Source organism: Prionailurus bengalensis, chromosome C1, assembly GCF_016509475.1.
Source record: "Prionailurus bengalensis isolate Pbe53 chromosome C1, Fcat_Pben_1.1_paternal_pri, whole genome shotgun sequence".
Classification (NCBI taxonomy): Eukaryota; Metazoa; Chordata; class Mammalia; order Carnivora; family Felidae; genus Prionailurus; species Prionailurus bengalensis.
This window is the reverse complement of record NC_057345.1, coordinates 16,110,867-16,122,017: the sequence shown is the minus strand read 5'-3', so window position 1 is coordinate 16,122,017 and position 11,151 is coordinate 16,110,867. Positions and strand designations below refer to the sequence as shown.

The window sequence follows — 11,151 nt, the reverse complement described above, 5'->3', positions numbered from 1 at the left end:
CATGAGAAGGGTGTCGGCAGTTCTCGGCCCCATTCTGAGGCGGGGTGGAGGGCCCGTGATGGCCTACTTCCCAGCCACGGAGTGGAATTTTCCAGGTCTGAATGCCCTTTGTCCTAGAACTACTTTGGAAAATTGTCCAAGGTCACGGAAGGACCCACTGGGAAAAGTAGATACTCAGCTTTTGCGACCCTGTTGTGCCTTGACAGCATGTGACTATTACATATGTCACCTGGCGCCATCTGTCTGACTCGACACAAATGATCACCACATGCCCCACTTTGCACCACTTTCTCCCCTCCTCCCCCCACACCCCTGTGATGCTGAGGTCTCTTCCCTGCTTGACTCCCGTTCCTCCCTTGCCCTCACGCTGGCCTTGCCAGACCAGTTCTTAGGCTTTTGTGGGAGCTGGAGTGGGGGGGGGGGTAAGGGCTGGAGGAGGAGAGTTTCTGTGGGAAAGGACTGAGGGTCCAAGAGTGGGTACGGAGAAAAGCAGGGGAGGGAGGGCAGTTGTCATGTGTGGGGACTGTGGGCGGGAAAAGAAAAAAAAAGAAAGACAATTTTAAGAAGTACTGTTGGTACAGTTACTGTGGAGAGCAACTTGGCGATTGGTTAAATTGAAAATGAGCACCCCCTCCCACCCAGTAATTCCATTTCCTGGAATATACCCTAGAGAAACTCTTGCACATTCGCACCTGGAGATTTGTCCAAGGACGTTTGCTGAAGCGCTGTTTGTAATCGTAAAAATTGGCCTTGCTGTAAATGTCCATCCGTGGGGGGCGGAGGATAATAGTGTTGTGCAATAGGATCCTCTTCAAGACCAGCAGCAATGAACTAGAAATATATAAATTAGCATGGGCCTCCGGAAATAATGTTGGTGGGTGGGGGAAGGGCATTAGGGAGGGCACTTGTTGGGACAAGCACTGGGTGTTACATGTGAGTGATAAATCGCTGAATTCTACTCCTGAAACCATTATTACACTGTGTGTTAACTAATTTGGATTTGAAGAGAGAAAGAAGGAAAGAAACAATGTCGGGTGAAAGCACCAAGTTGCAGAATAATACGTACAGCATGAAGCTATGCCTGTATTTTTAAAAACCAAACAATGCAGTACATTGTATATAGATATTATATGGTTGGTGAAAAATACGTAGCAACGTGGAGTGGACGGAGCGGAAGGATAAATACCCAATTCATTTCATCAGTAAGGATAAGTTAGGTCAATGCCGCTGTAACCAACACCCCAAATCTTAGTGGCCTGTAACCACGGAGTTTATTTCCTGCCTGTGCTGCATATCCGTCAGGGGTCACTGCAGGCTTTGCTCCACGTCTCCTCACTCTGGGACCAAGCTGACCTACAGCCACCAGCTGCCATGGCAGAGGGAAAGAGAGCTCAGCAAATCGTCCCACCTCTCAAAACCTCACCTCGGCCAGAGCAGGCCACATGGCCAAACCCACCTCCACAGGGGCAGGCGAGAACTAGCCCACCGTGGGCCCCAGAGGAAAAACAGTGCTAGCTAGAGGACGCATTATCACGGCCATGAGGATGATGTCCTCTGAGTACTCAGAGAACAATGGGTAACATTAAAGGGTACAAAGACTAATATTAAAAATTATAAATATATGTCCTTGCTGGGCTCATGTTTGCTTTCATGGCATTCAGGAGGAACATGAATAAAGGAATTCAGTTGTGTGTGTGTGTGTGTGTGTGTGTGTGTGTGTTTCTGAAAGTTTATGTATTTATTTTGAGAGCGAGAGAGTGGGGGAGGGACAGAGAGAGAGGAAGAGAGAGAGAATCCCAAGCAGGCTCCATGTTGACAGCAGAGAGCCCGATGTGGGGCTCAAACCCACACACTGTGAGATCATGCCTGAGACAAAGTCACACGCTGAACCGACTGAGCCCTCCCCTGGGCGCCCCAGAAATTCAGTTGTCTGTATGTTGCTCTGGGCTGCAGGGCAGCAGCCTTCCGGACCTCAGCACCGGCACACTGGGCTCCGACCCCACTTGTGGCATCGTGCGTGCTTCTGCGTGGGCTTCTGCAGCAAGGGCTCCCAAAGTTGTTTTACTCACATCTGAATCCCCGCCTCTGCCCTTGCCGCCAAAAAAGGTGCCTCGTAAATGTTTAATGAATGATTCTGATGTGCTCATTTCTATCTAAATAACGAGCTGTTTCAAGGCAGGAACCATGTCGTCTTTCCCCCCTGAGCCCTCCTCAGGAGCAGGAGGATGGCTCCTGTTGAGGCCATGAATGCTTGTTGAGTGAACGAACGAATGAATGAATGAATGACCACAGCCCTCCTTTCCTAGCCCACAGTGGGAGAAGAAAACACGTGGCCCATGCCACTCCACCGTGAGCCCCCCAAGGGCCTGGCAAGTTCACTTTTTCTACCATGTTTTCGTGCTGCATCGAAAAGCCAGTGTGTGGCTGGATAGGATGACCGACTTCTCGGGACTCTCCTCCCTTTACCACTGAAAGTTCTGTGCCCTGGGAACCCCCTCAGTCCAGGCACACTGGGGTGGCTGGTCACTCGACACGGCGACTCCTTTCTTCTCTCTGGGCCTCTTTTTTTTTTTTTTTTCTCATTCTCAAATGAGAGGGTTGTATCTGGTCTTGACTCTACATAACAGATCTAAGATTTTAGGGACAGCCTGGAAGGGAACAGATGAGTCAAAGAAGGAAGAAAGACTCACGTTGGGGTTTTCTGAGAGATCTTTATTTTTTACAAAGAACGTGCATTGCCATCAAGGCCTCGGTTCTAGTGGCTTGACATGACCTAGAAAAAAAGCCATAGAAAAAGGGAGGAGATTCAGCATAGTCTAGTTAGGAGCACAGATTCTGAAGCCATATGGAACCGGGTTCGATTTCCAGCCATGCCACCCATTAGCTGTGCGAGGAGAGTGACTTGACCTCTCTGAGCCTCAGTGTTTTCGTCTGTATAATGGGAGTAATCTTAGTACTCATCTCATGGGGGGGTTGATGAAACGACTAACTAAGGATGTTTAAGTAGTTTATAAATGTTATCATGAACATTATTAGCCCTCCCTGACCGCTCATTCCCAGATAAGGTTTGTGCTTTCACTGGGGCCTGAACATCCAGTCCCAGCTCTCCCCACGTTTCATGATGATTGCTCATGTGATCATTTCTTCACCGCAAGCAGCCCTTTGACACATCACTCTATCTTTCAGGACAAGCAAAGACCTGTATCTCACAAACACTTGTTGAGATAAGGAAGTTCAGCTGTAGTTCAGAGCCACTGAGGTCCTTGGGGCCACACCAGAGCAGAGAACATCCCCCAAGCCCTCTGGAATGTGCCCAGGGGCCCCTCCACTCCTGACCTTCTGGGATCCTTTCAGCCCCTCCTCAGGATCTGCTGTCCCCGCTCAGCCCCGGCACCTCTCAACATCTCAGAAGAGCCAGCACGGGGGCCCTCCTGCTCGGCCTGTCCCGCTCACCTCCTCGATCCAGTCATTGAAGGCCGAGACTCGTGTGAACACCGTGGGCTTCTTGAGGGTGTTGCAGCCGAAGGCAGAAACGAAGCTGGTCACACCGTGGACCTGCCAGGAGCCGTCTGCTGTGGGGCAGTTAAGGGGTCCTCCGGAGTCACCCTGGAATTGCCAGAGAGCGGTGGGGAGTCGAGCCGCCATGTGTGGGATTGAAGGAATTGGTTGTGGCTCTGGGGATTCTGAGAAACCCCTGTGTTACTTGACCTCTCCAAGCCCCAGTTGGCCTGTTTGTAACAGACTAACATCTGTCCGACCGGATCTTGTAGGAATTAAGCGAGATGATAAATATATGATCTTAGCACAACCCCTAGCAGAGAGAAAGCAATCAATAAAGGGTAGTTCCCATAGTATTACCACGATAGTTACCATAACAGTATTCATCCTCACTTATAACACAACGATAGTACTGATTTATCGTAACTTCAGGACCGCAGAGTTGAAGGTGCCTTTAGAGATCACGGTGTCAATATCCCTTACTGGGCTGATGGGGAAGCCTGAGGACCGGGTCAAGTGATTTGCCCCAGGTCAAGGCAGCGTGAGCTGGGACGGGAAGCCAGAGGCCAGGGTGGTGTGTCTGGCCCCCCCTGACTTCCTCCAAGTCCTGCCTGGCCTGGAGGCTGAACGGGGCCAGCAGGTGGGATTTCTCCGCCCCTCTCCCCGGCAGATGGCAGAGATACCCCCCGGGCCCCGCAGTTCGAGATGACTCACGTTGCAGCCGGAGAGGATGTCCCCACCCGCACACACCATGGTCTTCTTCACGGAGCTGCCCCACCAGTCCAACCTGGAGCAGTGGTCATAGTCGACCACGGGCAGCAGTGCCTGCTGCAGCTTGTCCGGGAGGGGCCCACCAGCTGCGGGAGAGACCGCCCTGAGTGGGGTGGCATGGGGTGCAGGGCTGGGGCTGGGACCGGGGAGTCAGGGCTGGGAGCCCCGGGGTGGGGTGGGGGAGGTTGAGGGAGGCAACCCTTCCAGCCCGATGGGGACTCGCCTCCCACCAGAGGGTCCTGCCTGCTTTGTCCACCATAACACCCCCAGCACCTGGCACACAGGAGACGCTGAAAAATGCTCAGGTGAACACATTTGTGTTTGGGAGGATGGGGGGGGAAGGGGGAGGGGAAGAGGGGGAGGGGAGGTGCCCCCGAAGGAGGACAAGTGCAAGGATGTGTCGTGGTTGCCTTCGACCCCTGGCCCCCAGTCCCTGTGGCCGGTGGGAGGGGTCGGCACGCACTGTGGAGCCGGCCCCAGCCGCTGATGTAGCAGGGAGCCCCGTTGGGCAGGATGTCACCAGCGGGAGGGAGGCAGGCGAGCTGGACCGCGCCTCCCAGCTGGGCGCTGCGCGACAGCTTGATGAGAGCGATGTCGTTGCTGGGGAAGAGGAAAGAGTCAGGGGAGCCTGGTCCTCCAGCCAGACCAAGCCCCACCTCTCAGCCTTTGCAACAGAGAGTTCGCCTCCAGGATGCCCCCGCTGCTCCTTTTCCTCCAAATCACGGGCGTTCTTAGGGCTGAGCAACTTTAGGAGGCTCCCTGCCCCCGCCCCCTGCTCCCGGCACCCATGCTGACCCTCGGCCTTGCTAGCTGTCCTTGGCTCTTATACTATGGTCCTTACACTTCAGCTGCACCAGGATCCCGGAGGGCTTGTTAAAACACGGGTTCCTGGGGCCCACCCCAGGGTTCTTGAGGCAGTGGCTCCGGGGGTGGGGCCCGAGGACTCACATTGCCAACAAGTTCCCAGGCGATGCTGATGGCCTGGGGACCACCCTTCAAGAACCCCTGTTCTGGGTCTTCCTCTGCTTGCTTGTCACTCGAATCATCGTACCTGGGGTCCCCTTTCCTCTCCACGTACCGCAGGAGTCCCGTGAGGATGGGTCGAGGTCACGATCATCATGGCCCTTCTCTCCTACACCGCACTTTCAAGGGTTCTGCACCCTTCTTTGACCCTCACCAGAAAAATGCTGGGCCCCCCAGACACATGATTTTGTACGTGCTTGAGGGCCTTGGGAAGCCCTGCTTCAGTGTTCTCACCCGGTGACTGCCTCCCTGTCCTTCAAACCACTCAGGAAGCCAGGAAAGTCACCCTCAACATATGGTATAATTGAGGCCCAGAGAAGGGCAGTGACTTGCCCAAGGCACACAGCAACTTAGTGCTGGAGGCTGACTCTGGGTCCAGTGCTCCTCCTTTTTCCCACAGTGCTGGGAACCCAGGCTGCACTGGACAAATGTCTGTCGAACGGAGGAACCCTTGGATTTGGGAGCGGGGGTGCCAGAGGAGATCTGGGTTCAAGCCAACTAGCCAAGTGGCCTTGGGGGAGTTCCTGGCCCTCCCTGAGCCCTGCTGTCCTTCCACAGGGAGAGGAGTTTCGGGGAGATGCTCCTTCAAGGCTCTCCTGGCTCTGACCCTCAGTGTGTGGGACGTGGGCCCAGGCTGCTGGACCCAGCCCCGCTGTCACTGGGGGTCTCTTCAGAATTATCTTTGGGCCACAGAGAGACCAGTAACCTCTGGGTCCCAGGCCTGAGAGTCCACTCACCCACAGGCTACGCAGTTGGGGTTCCAGAGTGGGTGCACGAAGAGGTCCCCAGCATTGATGGGGATCACCTGTTCGGAGCCTTCCTCCTCAGCCCGGTTGTATTCGCCCAACACAACCTGGTAGGTCAAGGAGCTCCTGCCAGTGGAGGAGGTCAGGTCAGTCTGGGCCCGACTGGGCTCCTTCCCTCCCCTCCCACAGCTACGCACCACCTGCCCGGTTCTCATGCAGGGACGGGGGCAAGTAAAAACACTTACGAGATGCAGTGGCCCGCGGTCATGACCCAGTCGGGGGCGATAAGGCTGCCGCCACACGTGTGGTGGAAGGCTCCACTCTTCTCGTACTGCAGGGAGACCTGGTGACAAGGAGGGAGGAGCCTAAGTGGTCTGGGCCCTACAGTGAGGGCTGATATCCATGACTGTATAGGTTGCGCACTGGACAACTCTAGAGGGCATCACTCATGCGGAGTGGCCTCCTCCAGAAATGTGCAGTGTTCAACCCACATGATTGTATCATCTACGGCTGTTTTCATACCCCAATGGCAGAGTTAAGTCCCTGCAATAGAAACCACATGGCTGACAAAAGCTAAAATATTTCACTCCCTGGTCCTTCCCGGAACAAGTTAGCTGACGATGCTGTAGACCAATGCCATCCAAGAGAACTTTCTGTGACGGTGGGAATGTTCTCTGTCTCGGCTGTCCAACGTGGTAGCCGCTAGCCATATGTGGCCGTTGAGAATTTGAATGTGGCTAGCATGGAGCAACTGAATTTTTAACATTGTTTAATTGTAATTAATTTAAAATTAAATAAAGACCTGTGGCTGGTGACTACCGTGTCACGGAAGCAGGTCTAGCCCTCTGTGCCTCACCGACTTCTCTAAAGCCCTTCCTTCCTTTAGTGCTCTCAGACCTTATAACCCTGCTGTGTAATTCGAGGAGTCTAGTGATGAGGACCCCAAAACCTCCATCCCTAAACACAGTGCCCGAAATTCCACTGTTAGTGCACCAACCCTTGGGCCAAACATTTCCTTCTCTCCAGATTTCACTTTTAACATGCAAACAGCCCAGGGAGGGTCACAGGTTGAATGGGCAAGACTTCCACGCGAAGTGGACTGTCCAAGGGTTTCCTGGCCTTGGCGAGCTGCAGGGGTTACCGGAAGCAAAGCAGTGGGGTTCGAGACCGAATGCCTTGCAATCAGAACGGAGTGCGGAGCCCACGGTGAGAAATAGCGCGGCTGGCATTGGTCTTACCTGCCAGGGCCAGCTGTAGGGGGCTGCGTCCTCACCGTTGACAACACGGGAGGAGGGCTGGTAGGAAGGTCGGCCACAGCCCGAGGCTGGAAAGGAGAGTGCAGGCATCAGTGAGCCAGAGAGTCCCCCAAAGCAAAGAGGCCCGGGTCCCGATTCTAGATGCACCACAAACTGGCTGTGTGACCTGGTGTAAGTGCTTCCCCCTCTCTGGACCTCCATAGCCACCCATGAACAGTGAACATCTGGACTAGAATAGGGGCCTCCAGAGTCCCAGGAGTCTAGGGGTGGAGATGTGACCTCCTTCCATGGCAGGATTGAAGGGGCTGATGCACTTAGAACAGTGCCTGGTGCCCAATGAACTCTTAAGAAGTGGTAGCTTGTTGTCATGAAAAGTGGTGGCTTTGGAGTAAGACTCCTGGGTTCAAAATGCAGCTCTGTTCCTAGTTCTGGCGGGAGGGGGGGGGGGTTCTTTACTTCTCTGGGCGTCCATCTGTAAAATGGGGATAATAACAGAACTGATCACACGAGCCTGTTGTAAGGCTTATGAGAGATAATATGAGAAAAAATCCTTAGCATTCTCCCTGGTATATAGTAAGCGCTCAATAAACATTATCTGTCACTATTACTGTCAGTCAAGGGAGGCAGCTTGGAGGAGGTGGCCCTGAGCTGGAATATAATATGGCAGAAAAGGCTAGACCACAGGATACGGAGTGGGGTTGGGGGAGGGAGAGGAGAGTTGGAGGGCTAAGCAGAGGAACAGAAATTCCAACCCAAGCAGTCTAACCACAGAGCCCAAACTCCTCATGACTAGACTTTTTTTACTGTCCCCACTGATGAGTCCCACCACAGTGCTTTGGGTACACCAGTCTTTCTCCTGAGCTCATCTATCCATGGCTCCCCCTCCATTCTCCTGCCCCCCACCAAATTTGAAGCCCCTACAATCATACCCAGGTATAAGCGGAGACCCCCCCCCCCCTCCTGTGGAACCAGGTGTTGGGTTCATGAGACCCGAGGTGAGTGACAGATTTCAAAGGCTCCTAGCCCAGTGCAGCACAGGCTGGGGTCTTACCAAGGGCCACAAGTAGGAGGGAACTCAGCAGCCGGAGCATCATGAGGTCTGAGATGATAGGAAAGACACGCTTAGCCTGGGGGCTCTAATATAGGGCAGAAAGGATACGTGGGAGGAAGGGCAGATTGGGCCCCCTTCCCAGAACAGGTGGTAGAACGTCAGCTCTCTCATGGTCCAAGGCCATGGCCCCCACCTGCTGCACATGGGGGAATGACAGCCAACAGCAAGACCAAGTTTCCCTCCAACCTGTGGCCACACAGGTGGCATTGAATGGCCAGCTGATAACAGGGGAGGGAGGAAGGAAAGTACTCATCACAACAAGCCAACCTCTTTTAGGGAAGAATATGGGCTCTGGAACTGGTCAGACCTGGGTTCAAATCCCAGCTCTGCCACCTCCGGGCTCTTGATCCTTGGGCATATTAACCTCTCTGGGCCTCGGGTTTCTCATCTCTGAGTCAGGAGCCATATTAGTATCCACCTCAAAATTTAAAAAAATTTTCGAGTGCTTTTCTATATCAGGATGCTCTAGGGGATAGAGCCATGAACATGACATAGTCCCAGATCCCCTGGAGCTTGAGTCTAGTAAGGGAGACTATGACGAATCGACAAAAATAAATGAAGCCTACTTCCTGTGTGTGTGTGTGTGTGTGTGTGTGTATAGAACGATACTAAAACAAATGCCTTTATTCTCAGCATCTGGCTTCAGAAATAGAACATTCTAATTCCTCTGTGTATCTCAACTCTATGACATTCCCTTGCTTTCATTCGATTTTCACATACATATGTATTCCTAAACAATACATTGGTTTTCCTTTTAGCCCTCTATGTGAGTAGAATCACAGTGATTATTCATTTGTGATGTCATTTTTACTTTGTGTTCCTGAAATTCACCCATGTTGATGCATGCAATTGATTTGTTTTTAGTATTTAGTAATCCATCCTTCAAATATTCTAAAATCAAAAAAAAATTTCAAAATCTATCCAATCTATTGTTAATGGATATTTGAGTGTTACTCATTCTTTGCTTTTATGGAAGTGGTTCACATTTATCTGCTCTATGCCTTGGATAAGAGTTAATGAAACATAGGATATGTAATGGTCCAGCTATACTATGTAACCACAAAGAGTGGATATTCTCATTAATAGGGAATGACGGTTCCTGTTATTCCACAGGAATGAGTCAACTTTTTAATTGTCGTGTTTTTTTAAGTCTATTTATTTATTTTTGAGAGAGAGAGACAGAGAAAGACAGAGAGAGAGGGAGAGAGAAGGGGAGAGATCGGGAGACAGAGGATCTAAAGCAGGCTCTGTGCTGACGGCAGAGAGCCTGATGTGGAGCTCAAACTCATAAACTGCAAGATCATGACCGGAGCTGAAGTTGGCCACTTAACCAACTGAGCCACACAGGTGCCCCTTTATTGCTGCTTTTAAGTTTGCCCAACTGTGAGGTGTGAAATGGTGTTGTATTGTGATTTTAATTTGCATTTAGTTTATCACAAATGAGACTGAGCATCTTTTAAAATGTTCATTGGACATCCATATTTCATCGTCCATGCCTATTTATGTCTCTTTGCCATTCTTTTTGCCCCGGGTGGCTCAGTCGTTTAAGCATCTGACTTCGGCTCAGGTCATGATCTCGCCGTTCATGGGTTCGAGCCCTGCATCGGGCTCTGTGCTGACAGCTGGGAGCCTGGAGCCTGCTTCAGGTTCTGTGTCTCCCTCTCTCTCTGCCCCTCCCCCACTTGTGCTCTGTCTCTCTCTCTCTCAAAAATAAACATAAAAAAATAAATAAAATTTTTAATTCAATTGATTTAAGTTAGAAAGAAAACTGTTCATCTATTTCTCCCATTCCCATCCCCCACCTCTTGCAACCAAGAGGTTGTATCATGACCCGAGCTGAAGTCAGACGCTTAACCCACTGAGCCACCCAGGTGCCCCAACACTTGTTATTTCTTATCTTTTTGATAATAGCTGTTCTAACAGGTGTAAGGTGATATCTCATTGTGGTTTGGGTTTGCATTTTGCTGACGACTCATGATATAGAGTCTCTTTACATGTGCCTGTTGGTCATCTGTAAGTCTTCTTTGGAAAAATGTCCATTCAGATCTGCCCATTATTTAATGAGATTTTTGTTACTATTGAGTCGTGTGAGTTCTTTATGTAGTTTGGATTTCAGCCCCTTATCAGATGTAAGATACACAATTATTTTCTCCCATTCAGTAGGTTGACTTTTTCTTGAGGATCCACCACGCACAGGCCCTGTGTTGGAGGCCAAGTACATAAAGATTCCCTCTTGATGGTGTTCACAATCTGCCTGGGGATCCAGACTGGACACTACACCACAGAGGGACACTTAGAACAGGGCATGGCATATTGAGTATACAATATATATTTGCCGAATGAACAGAGATTGAGAGAGAACTAAAGCTAAGGCCTTAGAAGAGCTCACAGGAGAGCTTCAGATGCTGATATATAGTCGTACTGGTTTATTTCTGCTTTGTTGCTTTTGTTTTTGGTGTCAGATTCAGAAAGATCACCACCAAGACCTAGTCAAGATGCTTACTGCTTATGTTATCTTCTAGGACTTTTATGGCCTCAGGTGTTACATTCAAGTCTTTTTTTTTTTTAATTTTTTTTTCAACGTTTTTATTTATTTTTGGGACAGAGAGAGACAGAGCATGAACGGGGGAGGGGCAGAGAGAGAGGGAGACACAGAATCGGAAACAGGCTCCAGGCTCTGAGCCATCAGCCGAGAGCCCGACGCGGGGCTCGAACTCATGGACCGTGAGATCGTGACCTGGCTGAA

At 51.2% G+C, this 11,151-nt stretch overlaps 1 protein-coding gene across 1 annotated transcript; it reads right to left on the bottom strand.

Annotated features, from left to right (window-relative positions):
* Positions 1 to 2,691: 2,691 nt before the first annotated feature.
* On the bottom strand, positions 2,692 to 8,466 carry LOC122480064 (chymotrypsin-like elastase family member 3B). Its single transcript, XM_043574037.1, has 8 exons — positions 8,346 to 8,466; positions 7,277 to 7,362; positions 6,284 to 6,381; positions 6,030 to 6,164; positions 4,733 to 4,869; positions 4,213 to 4,355; positions 3,454 to 3,606; positions 2,692 to 2,773 (listed from the first exon to the last, which is right to left on the bottom strand). Exons 1-8 carry the CDS (start codon positions 8,386 to 8,388, stop codon positions 2,756 to 2,758), a joined length of 813 nt encoding a protein of 270 aa, XP_043429972.1. The 5' UTR covers positions 8,389 to 8,466; the 3' UTR covers positions 2,692 to 2,755.
* Positions 8,467 to 11,151: the final 2,685 nt, after the last annotated feature.

Coding starts and splice junctions, on each gene's coding strand:
- LOC122480064 (XM_043574037.1), bottom strand. CDS start 8,388: ATGATGCTCCGGCTGCTGAGTTCCCTCCTACTTGTGGCCCTTG. Junction 4,870..6,029: donor CCCAACTGCGTAGCCTGTGG/GTGAGTGGACTC, acceptor CCTCTTCCCCAG/CAACGACATCGCTCTCATCA. Junction 3,607..4,212: donor ACATCCTCTCCGGCTGCAAC/GTGAGTCATCTC, acceptor TGGCAATTCCAG/GGTGACTCCGGAGGACCCCT.